We start from the raw sequence: 20,723 nt of genomic DNA on the forward strand, positions 1-20,723 counted from the left end.
TTTTCAGTCAACAGACCACCATGTTCTCTTTCTCTATTATTTCATGAGCATTCACATGAGCAAATCTAACTGACATGAAGAAGAAAAATGATAATGTTAGCAAAGTTTTAAAAGTGTTAGAATGCAACAAGGAAATATCAGTTATGAATCACTGGCATAAAACCTAGGTTAGGACTGTGAAAGTTATTCAGTAAATTATATTGGCCAGATACTTAAGATGAGCTTTTTTTGGTTTTTTTTTTTTTTTTTTTTTTTTTGCAGATCCAGAACATGATTGGAAGAATTCAAAGCATTTACTGGTGTTTTGAAAACTTGAATAAAATGATCTGGTCAGAAATGAGGAAATAAGTTTGGAATTTAGAAGGGAAACGGTTTTTTTCCTCCATGTCTCATGAAAATCTCTCTACAAAAATGATGGCAGATTGAAAATGTTGAGGAATGGGAAAGCATTTTCTTAAGAGAAGAATTGATTATATTACATGGTATGTCACTAGATCTTTTATGTTATTGACAAAGACTGCTATCTTTAGTGCCTTTGTTTGACCAGTTACATGTTTTCACCAAGTCTCCAAATCCCAATTTCTGGGAGATACAGAGCAGTCCATTGGGTTGTCTCATCTTGATCCAATCCATGAAACAAAGTATAAACTAAAGTGTGTGAGAAGTATGCAGAAGGTTAAGAAAGGCCAACAGACAACTTGTAGAGTCTCTACTGGTATTTCTAATAACTGGTTACTGACATAGCCATGCAACCTAATATTCTATTAATAATCTCAGATTTCTGTTATAAACTCCTGAACTCAGGTTTGAACCTGATTTGATATAATAATAATTCTGATGTTACATGGTTTCTCCAAAAGAAACAGTGCTGGTTTCTAGGTGGACACTTTTATCCTGACCATCCCTAGTCCACTAGTGGAGCAAAGACCATGAGCCATTCAGGTTAAGATTCATGTACTGACTTGTTCAAAAGTATATTTCATTATGTGATAGTCATAATGATTTCTCATTCTTCCACATTTTCATCTCTTTTTTTCAACTCCAGCAAAAGAGACCATGGGGAGGGAAAATCAGAGCCACTTGTCTGAGTTCCTCCTCCTGGGGCTCCCCATCCGGCCAGAGCAGCAGGGTGTGTTCTTTGCCCTGTTCTTGGGCATGTACCTGACCACAGTGCTGGGCAACCTGCTCATCCTCCTGGTCATCAGGCTGGACCCTCACCTCCACACCCCCATGTACTTCTTCCTCAGCCACTTGGCCTTCACTGATATCACTTTTTCATCAGTCACAACTCCAAAGATGCTCATGAATATGCAGACACAGAGTCAATCCATCTCGTATGCTGGGTGCATTTCTCAGGTGTATTTCTTCTTAATGCTTGGATGTCTTAACAGCTTTCTTCTCACCTCAGTGGCCTACGACAGGTACGTGGCCATCTGTCACCCCCTCCACTACATCACAATTATGAGTCAGAGCCTGTGTTTCCTGTTAGTAATTGTGTCCTGGATCCTATCCTCTGTTAGTGCCATCTTACACACCCTCCTCCTGGCCCGTCTCTCTTTCTGTGGAGACAACCTTCTCCCTCACTTCTTCTGTGACCTTGACACTTTACTTAAACTGTCCACCTCAGATACCACAGTCAATGAGCTGTTTATCCTCACTGTGGGAGTGGTGGTCATTACCCTGCCATTTGCATGCATACTGGTCTCTTATGGTTGCATTGGGGCCACCATCCTTAGGGTCCCCTCCACCAAGGGACTCTACAAAGCCTTGTCTACATGTGGGTCCCACCTCTCTGTGGTGGTTCTGTACTATGGAACAATTATTGGACTGTACTTTTTTCCCTCATCTAATTACTCCAATGACAAGGATGTTATTGTGGCCATATTGTACACTCTGATCACTCCCATGCTAAATCCTTTTATCTACAGTCTGAGAAATAAGGATATGAAAGGCGCTCTGGGAAATATACTTAGTAGAGGAACATTTTCATAAGGATAACCTTTGTTTCCCTATTAATTGAATCCCATACATACAATGTGAGCATCCTTTCCTCTCTAATTAGTTGTTTCTTACTGAGTCTCGATGTGGCCTTCTATCTTCAGTCTCTGCTTCAGCTTGGACATAGCTTTCTTCTCTGTTTAATTTTTTGCTCATTATAGAGAGGGGAAGATTTTACAAATATACCTGCACAACTACCATTTCCTTCCTGCCTCCTTTTTTCTGTGGTATCCATTGTTCCACAAACCTTGAAAAAAAATTTTGTAGTCACAACTGTCACTATTTTGGTGAGGGGGTGTGGATAATTTATAGACCTTATGTAACAAGGCATTTTCCCCTTCTCAAGATAAGAAAAATATTATTTCTGGTTGGTTTGCGATTTTACTTTTTAGTTTAATTCCATAATACATTTAAAATTTATCTTTTGACTGACCTTAATTAGAAATCTAGTGTTAATTCTATCTGTAATTTTTTCTCAAAATATTACTATATTTTTACTTTTAAAGCAACCTCCTGTTACATTTTTTAAATCCCTTTCTTTTAAGCTTTCTTTGAAACATTTCTTTTTCTGTGGCTATCTTTTTTTCACAAATATAATTGTATATATTTAGAGTGTACAATGTGAAAATTTGATAAACCAGACAACAATAAATACTCTATGGTATCACTTATATGTGGAAACTTTTAAAATGCTGATTTCACAGGAACAGAGAATAGAATGGTGGTTACCAGGGGCAGGGTGTAGAGAGAAGTGGGTAATGTAGGTCAAATGGTTCAAAGTTTTAGCTTGAAGAAGATTAACTTCTGAGAACCAAGTGTAGTGTGATGGCTAGTTAATAACATGGCATTGCATACTTGAAAGTTTCTGAAGATAGTTCACAAGCATTATCACTACACACATGAAAAGATTAACTAAAGGAGGTGATAGGTGTGTTACTTATCTTAATCTTGGCAATTATTTCACAATATATATGTATTTCAAATCATCAAGTTGTATACTTTTGTTTATAATTTCTTATAAAAGAAACACTAATCTGTTTTATTCTCTATGGCTTTTTTGTTTATTTTAAGCATTATGTTATTATGAACAATGTAGCAACAAATATTTTTTGTGCATTACTTATTGTGTACAAGCAAGAGATTATGTAAATTATATACCCAGAAAAAGAATTATTGGATTGTAGATGTGTATGTTCAACTTAATTATCACTGCTAAATCTTCTGAACTAGTTGTACCAAGAAAAGACTACATACTGTAGTCGTTTCTGTTTGAAAAGACTACATACTGTAGGATTCCAACTATATAAGATGCTGGAAAAGGCAAACTGTAGTACAGATAGACTTCATATAATCTTGAAACTAATCCTTTGTCATTTTGTATATATTTTAAATAAATGCTGTCCATTATTGGAAGCTTGCTACTTTTGCTTCTTACTTTCTATCCATGTTTTAATTTTAATGTGCTTAAAGTCATTAATGTATCATTTTATGATTTGCATGATTGACTTTAAAGTGCTTCCTTGAGAAAGTCACCTTGAAAATGGCAACCACTGTATTTTACAGACAACAAGAAAGGGATGTGACATCAGAAAAATGTAGGGTCTGAAGAAAGCTGGACTCAGATTTCTTGTCAGCATCATGAATGTGCATAAGTAATAGGAATACCCCAGTGTAATATCCTCTAATACAATTTATTATAGGTGGGTTCAACATTAGGTGGGTCTACCTTGTACAGGGTAGAGTTGTTCAGCAAAATAGTCTACAACAAGACAGTTATGGTATGTGGGTTAACTGACTGTCACAAACATATCACTCTGGTGGAGTCAGGGGGGCTGTGGGTGTGCTGTGACAGGGGTATATAAGAACTCCATGCTTTACACTCAATTTTGCTGTAAACCTAAAACTTTTCTTAAACCGTAAGATCTATAATTAAAAAAAAAGACAGATACGGTGCTGCACTGTCAGTGTCAATGTCTTTCAAACTCAAACATCAATTAATATCAACGGAACACACACAAACACCATATGACTAACAGCTGTTATGTACAAGGCATTGTCCAGAGTCCAGGGGAGTTTCTTGACTTTGGAAAATAGCAGCAATTGAGTGTCTGGAGTAAAACCCATTCCCCTGTACTTGTTAATACAGCACAAGAACCTGAGCTACGTGTCACCAGAATAGAATAATAGAATATCAGTAGTATATTTCTTGCTAACAATTGAACAAGCTTCAGTTTTCGTAGCACTTTGGACATCCATGCCTCAGTAGGGTTTTGTTGAAGCATTTGGTAGTATATTGCGTGATTTTCAGTGTGGTTTATATGAAATATATCTGAATTTTTAAAAAGCAAAGAAAGGACTCCCCTGACTCGTGCACATAAAGATAGTGTGACATTTATGTAAAAATTAAAAACTTTGCCTCCAGTTCTCACTATTTTTTGGCTATGCCATGTGGTTCGTGTTCCCTGACAGAGATCGAACCCTGGCCCTGGGCAGTGAGAGTATGGAGCCTTAACTACTGGGCAGCCAGGGAATTCCCTGCCTTTAGTTCTTAAAACACATGGAGTTGTTTCTAATGCAGTAGGAAATAAAGATTTAGTTTAATGTTTCTTCACAGTAATAATGAACTTCTAAAATTTTATTTTTAAAGGGTTCATGCTTTCTTCACTACTCTGCAATAGATGTCCCTGACTAAAATTGAAAGTATCAATCTGGCAATTTCATCTCTATACCAAAAAATAGACTCAGATAAATGATGGGTAATTTTGATGATTTGCTCAGAAGAGTAGAACAAAGGGGCTTGCTTAGCCAACTATTACAAGAGCTGGAGAATGAAGGTCAAAGGAGTGACCCTTGAAGACTAAAATAGCGACAACTAAAGATTTTAACCTAAAATGTAAAATAGATGGTTTTAAAAGTTTGATGGGTAGTAGCTGAAAAATCTCAAAAAATACTGAAAAACTCCCCAAAATGTCTCAACCTGCTGCAGCCATGCAGGCAGCTCTTAGAAGTCCATTGGGAAATTTCTGTGAACTTCACTTATGCCTGTTTCTGCCTGTAATGTAATCACCTCCAGAAAGTAACGCCTTCTCCTTTTCTGCCTTCTAAATTTCTCATGAGTTCTTATTAGAAAGCATTAAACTTGAACAATACAGAAAAGAAAAATCTGAAAATGTTTCCAGCCTCATTGCTACAAGGAGGGGAAGACTTAAAAGTGGGTGATGATGATGCTAAATTCACAACAGACAATCTAGTAGTGCATAAGGAAAGGTGGGGTTGGGTAGGAGGCTGCAAGTCCTAGGAAAAAGGTGAGGGATGTGTGATTCAAAACCACCCCAAATGAGCCCATTTTAGATCCGCTAACATTGTGTCTCAGCTGCTAAATAATCCGCCTGCAATGCGGGAAACCTGGGTTCGATCCCTGGGTTGGGAAGATCTCCTGGAGAAGGGAAAGGCTACCCACTCCAGTATTCTGGCCTGGAGAATTCCATGGACTATACATGTCTCAAAGAGCCGGACACGACTGAGCGACTTTCACTTTCATTTTTCAACCTGCAGCTGGCCACAGAAGCATGAGTGAGACCGGCCATGTCCAGAAAAATCACCATTCTGAACTGAATCAGCCAAGCCTCAACCAACCCTCAGAATTGTAAGTAACATAAATGTTTTCTTCAAAAGAAACATCTTTACAAAAACCTCTCATGCCGGCCTCTTAGCACTTTTTAGATCTAAAAATCTATGTCTTAAGCCTTCTTCTAGCTTGGGAGTCTTAGGAGCTATGACATTGATTATTGGACATTTCCTATAAACATCTTCACTTTATGTCTTACAACTCACTTTGTTACCTGGTGTCTATCAAATCTTGGTTCCTCAGTTGAAATAGCCAGTTTGTTGTCCTGAAACACACTGCCCCCACTACCAGTGATCATCAGAGTGAGCTAGAATGTGTCCGTCTGGATAGTTCTGATTTGTTAAGTCTCAAGTAAAGTGACATCTTCTCAAGGAAGCTTTTCATGTATCCTCTGCCACTAGGCTGAGCTAACTATTCTTCTTCCCAGGACACAGTGTTCCATATACATGACTATAGTCCTTGGCAATGCCAATTCAGGAGATGCAGACTCGATCCCCGGGTCAGGAAGATCTCCTGAAGAAGGAAATGGCAACCCACTCCAGTATTCTTGCCTGGAGAATTCCATGGACAGAGAAGCCTGGCAGGTTACAGTTCATGGGGTTGCAAAGAGTCAGACATGACTGAGCAACTAAACAATAACAACAAACCACTCTTGAGTCAGACAGCCAAGATTCAATCCTTCTTTTCACTAACTGTGATCCTAAAGTGTTCGCCACCTCTTTGAGCCTGAGTTTCTCAACGTGTCTCTGAGGGTTGCTGTCAGGATTAAAGTAGAAGATTTTATCACATAGTAAATTATCTGACGGGCACCTGAAACAATAGAGGTGACATTTATTTTGTTGTTGATTATCTGCAAAGGTCTTGGGAGAAAGTAAGTGTGGGTTCTATTCCTGAAGGACAAAAGAAGTACAAGTATTATGTGTGAAGAGAAAAATTGAATATGTTCTAGAGAACTTCCCTGGTGGTTCCACTGCAGGGGATGTGGGTTCGATCTCTGGTTGGTAAACTTAAAAGATCCCACATGCTTTGCAGTGTGGCAAAAAAAAAAAAAAAAAAAAAAAATATTTTTCTTTCCTTGCAAGTTTTAGCAGGACTCGGGGTCTCTGGATGCCTAGGTGTCTGGGAGCAAGAGGAACCATATTCTCACCAAAATGGAAAATTCTTTAGAAATGGGGATATGAATGTTCAGGCACATTTTATAAAACTTTAAAATCTGGGGAAGGGCCAGCCCTGACAGCTTCCATTTAATGGCAGCAGCCAAAGTGACGTAGCATCCTCAAAGTATTTTCCAATCCCCATTATCCAAGAAAAGAGCAAATTAAGTTTTATAAAGCATATCCCCCCTTATATTTTTCCCAACAAGTGAGAATACTGTCAATAAAGATTTCTGACTGACAGCTAAGAAAGGAAGACAAGGGAGCCATATTTTCAATAATTTGTATTTACATGTAATTGAGGAAATAGAATCACAGGGACTGTTTTTAAAGGAAAGGTAAATATCAGTTGGAAGAATATGTTCTCTTGCTCAAGAGTTTTCTCAAGGCCCGTTTCATGTCTTTATTTCTCAGGCTATAAATAAAGGGGTTCAACATGGGAGTGACCACCGTGTACATCACTGAAGCAATTATGTTACTGTCATTGGTGCTGTTGGATGATGGAAGAAAATATACACCAATAATTGCCCCATAGTAGAGAGTCACTACTGAGAGATGAGAGCCACATGTGGACAAGACTTTGCAGATGCCCTTGGCAGAGGGTACCCAGAGGATGGTGGCCCCAATATGGCCATAAGAAACCAGGATGCATACAAATGGAAGCATAATGGCTGTTAACCCTGCAGTGAAGATTACCAACTGGTTGAGGGAAGTGTCTGAGCAAGACAATTTGAGCAGGGCAGCAAGATCACAGAAGAAGTAGGGGATAATGTTTTCAGCACAGAATGACAGCTGGGCTAGGAGAAGGGTGTGCCAAAGAGCACAAGCACAAGCAATGACCCAGGATCCAAGCACCAGCATGACACAGACACTCTGGCTCATGATGGTGGTATAATGCAGAGGGTGGCAGATGGCCACATACCTGTCATAGGCCATCGAAGTGATCAGGAAGCTGTCCAGATCAGCAAGGAGTATGAAAAAATATGTCTGTGAAAGGCACCCTGCATAGGGGATGGATTTGTGCTTAGTCTGCATGATCATAAGCATTTTAGGGACAGTGACAGAAGAGAAAGTAATATCAGTGAGGGCCAAGTGACTGAGGAAGAAGTACATGGGGTTGTGGAGGCGAGAGTCCAGTCTGATGAGCAGAATGATGAGCAGGTTCCCCACCACTGTGATCAGGTACACGCCCAGGAACAAGGCGAAGAACATGCCCTGCTGCTCTGGCCAGATGGGGAGCCCCAGGAGAAGGAACTCGGACACACTGCTCTGGTTCTCCATGGTCATCAGCTGCAGGGGATTAGTAGGGAAAGTTGAAGGGAAAAGGTGAATGTCTTGGGATAATAAGGTGATCATTGTGGCAGAGCATATAAAGATGTTCTTTTGATTTAGGGAAGGTCTTCATTGATATTTTCTTACATTTGTACCATATTTTGCTGGATAAATGTATCAAAAGTGTATGTTTCTTTCTCAATCTGGTGCCAGATTCTGCAAATGACAATATTAACAGTTTTTGTTAAATACTATCCTTATTCACTGTTCTTATAGCTTCTGTGTAGTAACTGATGTAATATTCTTCAGAATGGGAGCTAGGTAGGTACTATTAATATTATTATTTCCACTTTCCAGATGGGGTACCTGAGGCAGACAGTCTCACAGACCCTGAGGTAAGAAGGGAAGCTGGGATTCGGACCCAAGCATGTTGACTCCAGAATTTGTTCTCTGGAAGCAAGACAAATTGTTTGACATCAGAAATCTCTTTGCCCTTCATAATTTTGTGTGTAACAATATGTTTAATTCTGCATCCTCTTCTGTACACCCTCCATGATTACTTCTAATTTGTTCATTGGTTGTAGACCCAGAATCTATCAAAGAAAATTAATGCATACACATCATAAGTTTGTTGATCAAATACAAGATGTCACATTCAGTTAAAATCATTATGGCAGCCTCTTTAAGAAACTTACATCAAGGATCATTGGAGTGCATGTGTCTTTTTGAATTATGGTTTTCTCAGAGTATATGCCAGTAGTGGGATTGCTGGGTTATATGGTAGTTCTATTTCTAGTTTCTTAAGGAACCTCCATACTGTTTTCTGTAGTGGCTGGATCAATTTACAGTCCCACCAAAAGTGCAGGAGTGTTCCCTTTATCCCACAGCCTCTCCAGCACTTACTGTTTGTAAATATTTTGATGAGGGCCATTCTGACCAATGTGAGATGCAGATATAGAGAATGGACTTGCACACACAGCAGGAGAAGGAGAGGGTGGGATGAAACAGAGAGTAGCACTGACATGTACACATTAGCACGTGCAAAACAGACCGCTAGTGGGAAGCTGCTGCGCAGCACGGGGAGCTCAGCGTGGTGCTCCCTGATAAGAGACGGAATGGGTGTGGGAGGAGCCTCAGGAGGGAGGGGCTATCTGTATACTTACAGGTGATTCACGTTGTTGTAGAGCAGAAACTAACACAACATTGTAAAGCAACTGTCCTCCAATTAAAAAATAATAAATACATTTTAAAATACTAGTGTGAAGGAGGAAATAGATCAGCAATAGGGCTGCCACTGTTGAGGAATTGGGTGAGGAGTGTGCTGTGATGTGGGAAGAATAAACAGTGGTTTGGGAACAACAAGCAGGTTATTAAAAGGTTGGACAAGAAAAAAACCAGAAATTTACATTAGGTCTTCTTCAAGACCCAGGGTTAATCCCAATCATTCAGGGGCCCCATGTTATTTATTTGCTATACAGTGTGAAAATCAAGTAAGAACACCCTAAAAGCCATTAAAACTGGAGCCCATTATACAGAGTGAAGTAAGCCAGAAAGATAAACACCAATACAGTATACTAATGCATATATATGGAATTTAGAAAGATGGTAATGATAACCCTATATGCAAGACAGAAAAAAAGACACAGATGTATAGAACAGACTTTTGGACTCTATGGGAGAAGGCGAGGGTGGGATGATCTGAGAGAACAGCATCGAAACATGTACATTATCAAGTATGAAACAGATCACCAGCCCAGGTTGGATGCATGAGACAAGTGCTCGGGGCTGGTGCACTGGGATGACCCAGAGGGATGGGATGGGGAGGGAGGTGGGAGGGGGGTTCAGGATGTGGAACACATGTAAATCCATGGCTGATTCATGTCAATGTGTGGCAAAAACCACTACAATATTGTAAAGTAATTAGCCTCCAACTAATAAAAATAAATGAAAAAAAAAAAAAAAGAGTCTTCTCCAGCCCCACGTTCAAAAGCATCAGTTCTTCAGTGCTCAGCCTTCTTTATGGTCCAACTCTCACATCCGTACATGACTACCAGAAAAAACTATAGCTTTGACTATACAGACCTTTGTCAGTTATATCTCTACTTTATCATACACTGTCTAGGTTTGTCATAGCCTTTCTTTTAAGGAGCAAGCATCTTTTAATTTTGGGGCTGCAGTCACCATCTGCAGTGATTTTGGAGCCAAAGAAAATAAAGTTTGTCACTGTTTTCAAAAAATAAAAAAATAAAAGGAATTCTAATCTTTTTCAGTGTCTCTAAAATAGCCTATGTGATATTTATCTTCTTACCCCAATCAGTATTTATCCAAATTTCTCTAAATATTTTTAAAAGAGAAGGTAAGAATTCACTACAACCTATCAAACTTTATTATAAAGCTATACCAGTTACAACAAATGATATACTTTCAGAAGCACAGACCAATAAGGCAGTGGAGAGGAACAGAGAGTCTAGAAACAAAGATGCATTTATAATGAGGACTTGGCCTCACCGTCACTCTGTCAACTGGATTCCAAAGGAAACCATGTACCACCACTTCCCCACCCCCAGTTAAGTGAAAGGAACAGTGTAATAACAAACCAACTTAATCCAGTAGCTGAAAATCCATGTCAAATGATGTGATTTCAGAGATTACAGCAAAGGAGCCAATAAAGTGGGAATCAGATATCAGATTATTATATCTATGAATTCTTTACCTTTAAGTCTCCCAGAAACAGATGAAAGATAGTTTGCTACTTACTCCTAGAGGCAGAAGCTTTTCTGGCCAGATTTCTAGCACCTCGGACCCAACCCCGACCCCCAAATCTTTATGGAGTGTGGGAAATGAGCAATGCAATACTCTAATATTCTCAAGATTCAGATTTTGGGAGACAGTTTTTCTTGGGGGACATGCAGAGTTATGCCTGTGTAGTGTGATTTGCAGATCAACATTGAACCTTCTGTATCTCTACCCAGAAATCCACCCTCCACAGGCTGCTGGTACCTAAAACTCTTTCAGCTAGATAAAAAAAAACTTTAAGGTTCCAATTATAGATTAGGTTTAGAAATAAGTAATCCTGGGAGAGAGAGCCATAGGGATTCACTGAGATAGAATGACCGGGAACTGTTCATATTTGGGGGCCAGGTTTGGGTGGCTGAATAAGGGCACTGACCTCTTCAGACAAAGTGGGGAAATATAGGGAGAATAAGAGTAGAGGCTGGAGACAGAGGCCAGTTTCCTGTCTTTCCGGTTCGGCCAGATGACTACGATAGGGCTAGAAATAGTCACGTTGATTTGGCACTTGATTTGTACCAGGTGATTTTCAAATACTCTTTACTTCTTCCCTAAACTTTTCAACATGGGTATTCAGATCCTCATTAGAGAGGTGAGCATTGAGACTCAGTGATAAAACTTGCCCAGTCTTATAGCACTACTATATCGTGACCCTGGGATTTGATCCCACATCTACCTGGCTTCAAAGATCATATTCTTCCCACTATTACATGCCCTCATTGCCTATATCCTCAGATAAGACAGTACTTGCTGCCTAAGAACATTCAAAAATACCTGGAAGTAAATCAGGAAGTTTGAGGATGAGTGGAAGATTTGTGGTTTCAAGATAAGTGCCTAGATGGTCATGTCAATATACTGATAATAAAATTATATTAACAATCATTTTTCAGCCACATATTTATTGTTCAAATAACATGAGCCAGCTGCTGTGATGTACTTTATATCATATCATATCTAAAAGGACCACAAAAAGGCATCATTCCCACTTAAACAGCTGGAAAGTTGCACTTACAAGTGTAAATAATTTGCCATAAATCATTAAGCAAGAAAATGATGGCCAGATCATTCGCTTCCATATTTATCTGATTTCAAGCGCGTGTTCCCAGTCACCATGCTACACTGACTCCAGCAGAGTCAACTGACAAAAAAGAGGCATCTGGATACATGTTCCTCAGTAGAGAGAAAAAGGTGAGATCCATAATTCCCCCCAAAGCTTTTGGATGGATGCACTGCATCAGTCCTTAAATAAATAATCAGAAGTGAATAGAGAGACTAGGAGACCAGCTATTGAATTTACAAAGACAGCTGCCTACAAAATGAGTTTCTCAGAGCTACAGTACAAAAGCAGATCAAACTCTGATCAGTATTTTTCATGGACTACCTAATTTCTATCAATAAGTGAAAGGTTAAGACAATTATGGTAAACATCTATTGGAAATAACATCATGGGGCTGATAAAATGCGTTCATTAAGCTTGTAGTATGATTTTTGAAGGAACATAATAGAAAGCTTCCCAGGTGGCACAGTGGTAAAGAATTCATTTGCCAGTGCAGGAGACACAGGACACTTGGGTTTGATCCCTGGGTTGGGAAGATCCCTTGGAGTAGGAAATGATAACCCACTCCAGTATTCTTGCCTGGAAAATTCCATGGACAGAGGAGTCTGGCAGGGTACAGTCCGTGGGGTCACAAAAAGTCAGACACGACTGAGTAACTGAGCACACACACATATTTACTACTATTTGCAAAAACAATACAGATTATATTATTATTATTAAACCTGGAAGGTTTCATTCTCAGCTTGCATGCATGCCAGATAGCCATCAAAACTGTGAAAAAGAGAACAATTTATTAAAGGGGAAGGTATAAACTCCAAGGAATTATGGTTATTATGTCTAACTAAGTTATTGAGATGACACAACAAAATTATAAAAGTGCCAAGCACAGTATAATCATCTTTCAGATTTTGTACCAGACCATTCATTCATACACAAACACGCACACACACACACACACTACTGAGTGAAATCTATAAATACCAGCCTTACCTAGCACAGGAGTGATAAATTCAGATAGTGTCAGCTCAAAGGTATGACATGACTGAAGCGACTTATCATGCAGTATGCAAGGGTATGAACTAATTTTTCATTTTCTCTCCAAAATACTTTGATATGGGGAATGGAAAAAGTCACACACTCAGTCTTGAAGTGGGAGGATCCACTTTTCACCAGATCCAAGGCAAGGACAAAGGTATCCATTTTTAGCAGCTAGGTTGGGACCCAGGAGACCAAGGGCACCAATTTCTGGGAAGGAACAATTTGGGAGTGATAAATGCACTTCCCTTAACCAATCCCAGTGGATGTATCTTCGCCAGATACTACAGACAGTCAATTCCTTTGGGAATACAAATGAGGACTTATTATTTCAGATTCATTTAAAGAATGCTTGCATCTAGGAACTCATTTAACCCTCTCAATCATTTTCAAGGTAGATAGTAGCTTTCCCATTTTATTGTAATGTGTTATGTTCTCGGTTGCTCAGTCATGTCTGACTCTTTGTGGCCCCATGGACTGTAGTCCACCAGGCTTCTCTGCCCATGAGATTCTCCAGGCAAGAATACTGGAGTGGGTTGCCATTTCTTCCTCCAGGGGATCTTCCTGACCCAGGGATCGAACCCATCTCTTGCATCTCCTGCATTGGCAGGCAGATTCTTTACCACTGAGCCACATGGGTAGCCCTTATTGCAATGAGAGTGACTCAAAAGCAAACGGCCAAATGAGGATTCAAACCCCAAGACGTTAACTTCACATCTAAAGCCCTGTTCTGTTGCACCATGATGCCTCTCTTTTCACAGTGGGCTCTGAATAGTGTGGATTTCTTCCTTCCACATTCAGTCTGGAACTGGGAGGAAAGCTGCTATTAATTCAGTCTTGAACTAGGAGGAAAGTTGCTATTAATACTTGTCCCTGGAGAGTGAAGACATTTAACAAAGAATCATTTGGTTTCTTCTTCTCAGAAATAGAATTTTTTTCTTCTTATAGAAATAATTAAATCCATACAGTGATTTTTTGCGGGGTCAGTTGTGACAAATAACAGTAGTTGGCACATAATTAGGGCTTAAAATATACTCTTTAGCCATAAGTATGAGTGTGAGAAGATATCAGTGTCAGAAATCTACTCCATTTAGACTGGCAAAAATAAAAACAAAAGATACAGAATCAAGTGGAGGAGATAGCATTTTACTCAGTATTTTCCAACAGTATTTATTTACTCATTCATAAAAATATTGTGTAACTACTATGTGGCAAGGGTTTTGTGGGAGACTCTGAGTAAAGATTTGAAAACACATTTCTTTTCCCTAAAAGAGCTCCCAATCTAGTGAGCGGGAGAGACAAAAGAGTGCGTGTCAAGTGTTGGAACAAAGGCAAGTGATGAGAGTTACAGGAGCACAGAGGAAGGGTGCCAAATCCAAGTGTAAGGAGTCAAGTAAGGTAGGTTTTAGGAAGTTACAGATGAGCAGAGGCCTAAGATTAAAAAACAAGTGAAAGGTGACATGGAAAGTGAAAGACAGAGCACTTGGAAGAGAGGAAAACAGAGGAACAGGAAAAGGCATGGAAAAGAGAAAAAGCAAGAAATTCAGGAAACTATTTAGGAAAAGTGAAAGACTGAAATGTACATTTCATCAGGGGAAGAGTTCGGGTTGTGGCAAGAGAAATTAGCAGGAATGAATGGTGCAGAACTTTGGAAGTCTTGTTGAATCATTTGCACTTTTCTACTCTTTGCCCTGTACTGAAAAAAGTTTTCCTTAGAATTATAATTAGGAAAATGTCTAATTGTGGTATATTTTTAAAAGATAATAAATAGTTACAGCTTAATTTCTATCAATAAGGGAGGGGTGAAAGTCACTATAGTATACTCCCATTGGAATATTATGTAACTGTTAAACTGATATTTATGAAAAGCTTATATATAATTTTTGCAATGACATAATAGAAAATTTGTACATAGGCATATTTACAACTATTTGCAAAGATGCAGATTATGATTTTCTTAAAACCTAGAATCATGTGCTCCAAAATGTTAAAGTATTTTGTTGAGAGCAGAGACATATGTATTTTAAAAATACTTCCGTCCATAATATTTGTATAATCATGCCTTTCCTTTATAAGTCTTGAAAATAATAGTTTTGTGAACTTTTGCTGAGTCATGGGAACGAGAGTGTCCAGGAAGAAAAGCCATGGGTTGACAAACTTTAAGAAGAGGATGGGGACTTCCCTGGTGGTCCAGTGGTTAAGAATCTATCTGCCAATGCAGGGGACACGGGTTCAATCCCTGGTCCAGGAAGATTCCACATGCCATGGGGCAATCAAGTCTGAGAGTCGCAACTACTGAAGCCCAAGTGCTCTAGAGTCCATGCTCTGCAACAAAAGAAGCCACTGCAGGAGAGAGGAGCCAAGATGGCGGAGGAGTAGGACGGGGAGACCACTTTCTCTCCTACAAATTCATCAAAAGAATAACTGAACACAGAGCAAACTTCGCAAAACAACTTCTGATCGCTAGCTGAGGTCATCAGGCGCCCAGAAAAGCAGCCCATTATCTTCGAAAGGAGGTAGGACAAAATATAAAAGATTAAAAGTGAGACAAAAGAGCTAAGGACGGAGACCCGTCCCGGGAAGGGAGTCTTGGGCGGCATTGCTTGGAGTAGGGTCCGGGCCTGAGTGCCCTGAGGACAATCGGAGGGAGCTTCTGTGAGGTGCCAACTTGAACTGTGGGAGACCAAAAGAGAGAGAGAAAATTAACCGGCCCGAACACACTGCCAGCCACTCGCAGAACAAAGAGACCGAGAAAGTCCCGAGAAGAGCTCGCAGGCTGCGGACCGGCCCAGCCCCGCCGGAGGCAGGAGGCAGGGGGGAGGGGAAGGTCGCGGCGAGACACAGGGCGCAGGCACCCGACCGGCGCGGGCAGGGACTGGGGCTGGGGACGCGGAGGGCAGAAGGCGCGTCCACCCAACTGGCGCCAGAGGAAACTGAAACTGGGACCATGGAAGGGAGTGGGCACGCCACACCTGGGGAGAGTGCGCCCACCAAGCCCCTGGCTGCCTGGACCGCTCTGATGGGGAAGGCACAGAGAGCAGGCGCAGCTTTTCGTTCCGCGCTTTTGTGGAACACCCGAGGGCTGGAACCTAGCGCAGCGCGGGGCGCGCTCCATAAAGAACAGCCGGGAGCCTGAGCAGCGCAGACGGAGAAAGCAGCGTCAGCCCCTCCCGGCAGCGCCAGCCCGTCCCCGCGGCGCAAGCCCCTCCCTGCAGCGCCAGCCCCTCCCTGCCCCGCAGAGCGACGGAACTAGCTACCTGAATAAGAGTCCACCTCCAACCGCCTGTGTCAGGGCGGAAATGAGGCTCTGAAGAGACCGGCAAACAGAAGCCAAATAAACAAAGGGAACCGCCTCAGAAGGGACTGGTGCAACAGATTAAAATCCCTCTAGAAAACACCGACTACACCGGAAGGGGCCTGTAGATATCGAGAAGTGTAAGCTGGAATGAGGAGCTATTTGAAACTGAGCCGAACCCACACTGACCACAACAGCTCCAGAAAAACTCCTAGATATAATTTTACTTTTTTCTCTCTTTTTTTTTTCTTTATTTTTTCTTTTTTATTATTTTTTTTATTTTTTCTTTTTTATTTTTTCTCTTTTATTTTCCTTTAAAATCCCCTATTACTCCCCCATTACTCCTTAACTTTCATTTCCATAGATTTTTACGATTTTTTTAATTAGGAAAAAAAAATTTTTTTTTCTTTCTTTTTTTCTTTTTTCTTTCTTTTTCCTTTTTTTTCCTTTTTTTTCTTCTTCTTTTTCTTTCTTTCCTTTTTCTCTTCTATTTTCTATTTTTCTTTTTCTCTTATTTCTTTTAAAGTCCTCTAGTACTCCTCTACTACTCCTTAATTTTCATTTTCAATACACTATAACCTTACAAAAAAAAAAAAAAAGAAGAGAAGCCCTATTTTTAAACCGAAGATTATTCTCTCCCAATCTTGACTCTCTGTTTTCTACCTCAGAACACCTCTATTTCCTCCCTCCCCCTTCTCTTCCCAATCCAATTATGTGAATCTTTGTAGGTGACTGGGCTACGGAGAACACTCTGGGAACAGACAGCTGCGTAGATCTGTCTCTCTCCTCTTGAGTCCCCCTTTTTCTCCTCCTGCTCATCTCTATCTCCCTCCTCCCTCTCCTCTTCTTCATGTAACTCTGTGAACCTCTCTGGGTGTCACTAACGGGGGAGAATCTTTTCGCCACTAACCTAGAAGTTTTCTTATCAGTGCTGTATAGTTGGAGAAGTCCTGAGACTACAGGAAGAATAAAACTGAAATCCAGAGGCAGGAGACTTAAGCCCAAAACCTGAGAACACCAGAAAACTCCTGACTACATGGAATTTTAAGTAATAAGTGACTGTCCAAAAGCCTCCATACTTACACTGAAACCAACCACCACCCAAGAGCCAATAAGTTTTAGAGCAAGACATACCACGCAAATTCTCCAGCAATGCAGGAACATAGCCGTGAACGTCAACATACAGGCTGCCCAAGGACACACCTAACACATAGACCCATCTCAAAACTCATTACTGGGCACTCCATTGCTCTCCAAAGAGAAGAAATCAAATTCCACGCACCAGAACACTGACGCAAGCTTCCCTAACCAGGAAACCTTGACAAGCCAATCGTCTAACCCCACCCACTGGGTAAATCCTCCACAATAAAAAGGAACCACAGACCTCCAGAATACAGAAAGCCCACTCCAGACACAGCAATCTAAACAAGATGAAAAGGCAAAGAAATACCCAACAGGTAAAGGAACATGAAAAATGCCCACCAAGTCAAACAAAAGAGGAGGAGATAGGGAATCTACCTGAAAAAGAATTTAGAATAATGATAATAAAAATGATCCAAAATCTTGAAAACAAAATGGAGTTACAGATAAATAGCCTGGAGACAAAGATTGAAAAGATATAAGAAATGTTTAATAAAGACCTAGAAGAAATAAAAAAGAGTCAATTAAAAATGAATAATGCAATGAATGAGATCAAAAACACTTTGGAGGGAACCAAGAGTAGACTAACGGAAGCAGAAGATAGGATAAGTGAGATAGAAGATAAAATGGTGGAAATAAATGAAACGGAGAGGAAAAAAGAAAAAAGAATCAAAAGAAATGAGGACAACCTCAGGGACCTCGGGGACAATGTGAAGCGCCCCAACATTTGAATCATAGGAGTTCCAGAAGAAGAAGACAAAAAGAAAGGCCATGAGAAAACACTCGAGGAGATAATAGCTGAAAACTTCCCTAAAATGGGGAAGGAAATAGCCACCCAAGTCTAAGAAGCCCAGAGAGTCCCAAACAGGATAAACCCAAGGCAAAACACCCCAAGACACATATTAATCAAATTAACAAAGATCAAACACAAAGAACAAACATTAAAAGCAGCAAGGGAGAAACAACAAATAACACACAAAGGGATCCCCATAGGGATAACAGCTGATCTATCAATAGAAACCCTCCAGGCCAGAAGGGAATGGCAGGACATACTGAAAGTAATGAAAGAGAATAACCTTCAACCTAGATTACTGTATCCAGCAAGGATCTCATTCAGATATGAAGGAGAATTCAAAAGCTTTACAGATAAGCAAAAGCTGAGAGAATTCAGCACCAAACCAGCTCTTCAACAAATGCTAAAGGATCTTCTCTAGACAGGAAATGCAGAAAGGTTGTATAAACGTGAACCCAAACAACAAAGTAAATGGCAAACGGGACACACCTTCAATAATTACCCTAAAATGTAAAATGGGTTTTTGATGCCCCAATCAAAGAACAAAGATTTGGCTGAATGATACAAAAACAAGACCCCCATATATGCTGTCTAAAGAGACCCACCTCAAAGCAAGGAACCATACAGACTAAAGTGAAAGGGCCTGGAAAAATATCCATTTGCAAAAACGGGAGGAAACCAAAAAGAAAGCAGGAGTCCGCATACTCATATCAGATAAAATAGACTTTCAAATAAAGGATGTGAAAAGAGACAAAGAAGGACACTACATAATGATCAAAGGATCAATCCAAGAAGAAAGATATAACAATTATAAATATTATGGCACCCAACCATAGGAAGCAACCGCAATATTACGGCAAAACACTAACGAGTATGAAAGAGGAAACTAATAGTAACACAATATAGTGGGAGACTTTAAATTACCCCACTCACAACTTATGGATAGATCAATTAACAGAAAATTAACAAGGAAACACAAACTTTAAATGACACAATGGACAGCTAGACCTAATTGATATCTATAGGACATTTCACCCCAAAACAAGCAACTTCACCTTTTTCTCAAGTGCACACGGAACCTTCTCCAGAATAGATCACATCCTGGGCCATAAATCTGGTCTTGGAAAATTCAAAAAATTTGAAATCATTCCAGTCATCTTTTCTGACCACAGTGCAGTAAGATTAGATCTCAATTACAGGAAAAAATTGTTAAAAATTCAAACACCTGGAGGCTAAATAACACGCTTCTGAATAACCAACAAATCATAGAAGAAATCAAAAAAGAAATCAAAATATGTATAGAAATGAATGAAAAATGAAAACACAACAACCCAAAACCTATGGGACACTGTAAAAGCAGTGCTAAGGGGAAGGTTCATAGCATTACAGGCTTACATCAAGAAACAAGAAAAAAACCAAATAAATAACCTAACTCTACACCTAAAGCAATTAGAGAAGGAAGAAATGAAGAACCCCAGAGTTAGCAGAAGGAAAGAAATCTTAAAAATCAGGGCAGAAATAAATGCAAAAGAAACTAAAGAGACCATAGCAAAAATCAACAAAGCTAAAAGCTGGTTTTTTGAAAAAATAAACAAAATTGACAAACCATTAGCAAGACTCATTAAGAAACAAAGAGAGAAAAACCAAATTAACAAAATTAGAAATGAAAATGGAGAGATCACAACAGACAACACTGAAATAAAAAGGATCATAAGAGACTACTACCAGCAGCTCTATGCCAATAAAATGGACAACTTGGATGAAATGGACAAATTCTTAGAAAAGTATAACTTTCCAAAACTGAACCAGGAAGAAATAGAAGATCTTAACAGACCCATCACAAGCAAGGAAATCGAAACTGTAATCAAAAGTCTTCCAGCAAACAAAAGCCCAGGACCAGATGGCTTCACAGCTGAATTCTACCAAAAATTTAGAGAAGAGCTAACACCTACCTTACTCAAACTCTTCCAGAAAATTGCAGAAGAAGGTAAACTTCCAAACTCATTCTATGAGGCCACCATCACCCTAATTCCAAAACCAGACAAAGATGCCACAAAAAAAGAAAACTACAGGCCAATATCACTGATGAACATAGATGCAAAAATCCTTAACAAAATTCTAGCAAACAGAATCCAACAACATATTAAAAAAATCATACACCACGACCAAGTGGGCTTTATCCCAGGAATGCAAGGATTCTTTAATATCCGCAAAGCAATCAATGTAATACACCACATTAACAAATTGAAAGATAAAAACCATATGATTATCTCAATAGATGCAGAGAAAGCCTTTGACAAAATTCAACACTCATTTATGATTAAAACTCTCCAGAAAGCAGGAATAGAAGGAACATACCTCAAAATAATAAAAGCTATATATGACAAACCCACAGCAAGCATCACCCTCAATGGTGAAAAATTGAAAGCATTTCCCCTGAAATCAGGAACAAGACAAGGGTGCCCACTCTCACCACTACTATTCAACATAGTGTTGGAAGTTTTGGCCACAGCAATCAGAGCAGAAAAAGAAGTAAAAGGAATCCAGATAGGAAAAGAAAA

General features: G+C 39.7%; 2 protein-coding genes across 2 annotated transcripts; one reads left to right on the forward strand and one right to left on the reverse strand.

Annotated features, from left to right (window-relative positions):
* Positions 1-1,056: 1,056 nt before the first annotated feature.
* On the forward strand, positions 1,057-1,992 carry LOC122442510 (olfactory receptor 50-like). Its single transcript, XM_043470363.1, has one exon. The coding sequence runs from the start codon at positions 1,057-1,059 to the stop codon at positions 1,990-1,992; it is 936 nt and encodes a 311-aa protein (XP_043326298.1).
* A 5,133-nt stretch (positions 1,993-7,125) lies between these two features.
* Positions 7,126-8,067, reverse strand: LOC122442123 (olfactory receptor 1J1-like). The gene has a single exon (XM_043469475.1). It carries the CDS (start codon positions 8,065-8,067, stop codon positions 7,126-7,128), a length of 942 nt encoding a protein of 313 aa, XP_043325410.1.
* Positions 8,068-20,723: the final 12,656 nt, after the last annotated feature.

Source organism: Cervus canadensis, chromosome 5, assembly GCF_019320065.1.
Source record: "Cervus canadensis isolate Bull #8, Minnesota chromosome 5, ASM1932006v1, whole genome shotgun sequence".
Classification (NCBI taxonomy): Eukaryota; Metazoa; Chordata; class Mammalia; order Artiodactyla; family Cervidae; genus Cervus; species Cervus canadensis.

Excerpts from the sequence above, each read along its gene's own strand:
- LOC122442510 (XM_043470363.1), top strand. The coding sequence starts at position 1,057 with ATGGGGAGGGAAAATCAGAGCCACTTGTCTGAGTTCCTCCTCCTGGGG.
- LOC122442123 (XM_043469475.1), bottom strand. The coding sequence starts at position 8,067 with ATGACCATGGAGAACCAGAGCAGTGTGTCCGAGTTCCTTCTCCTGGGG.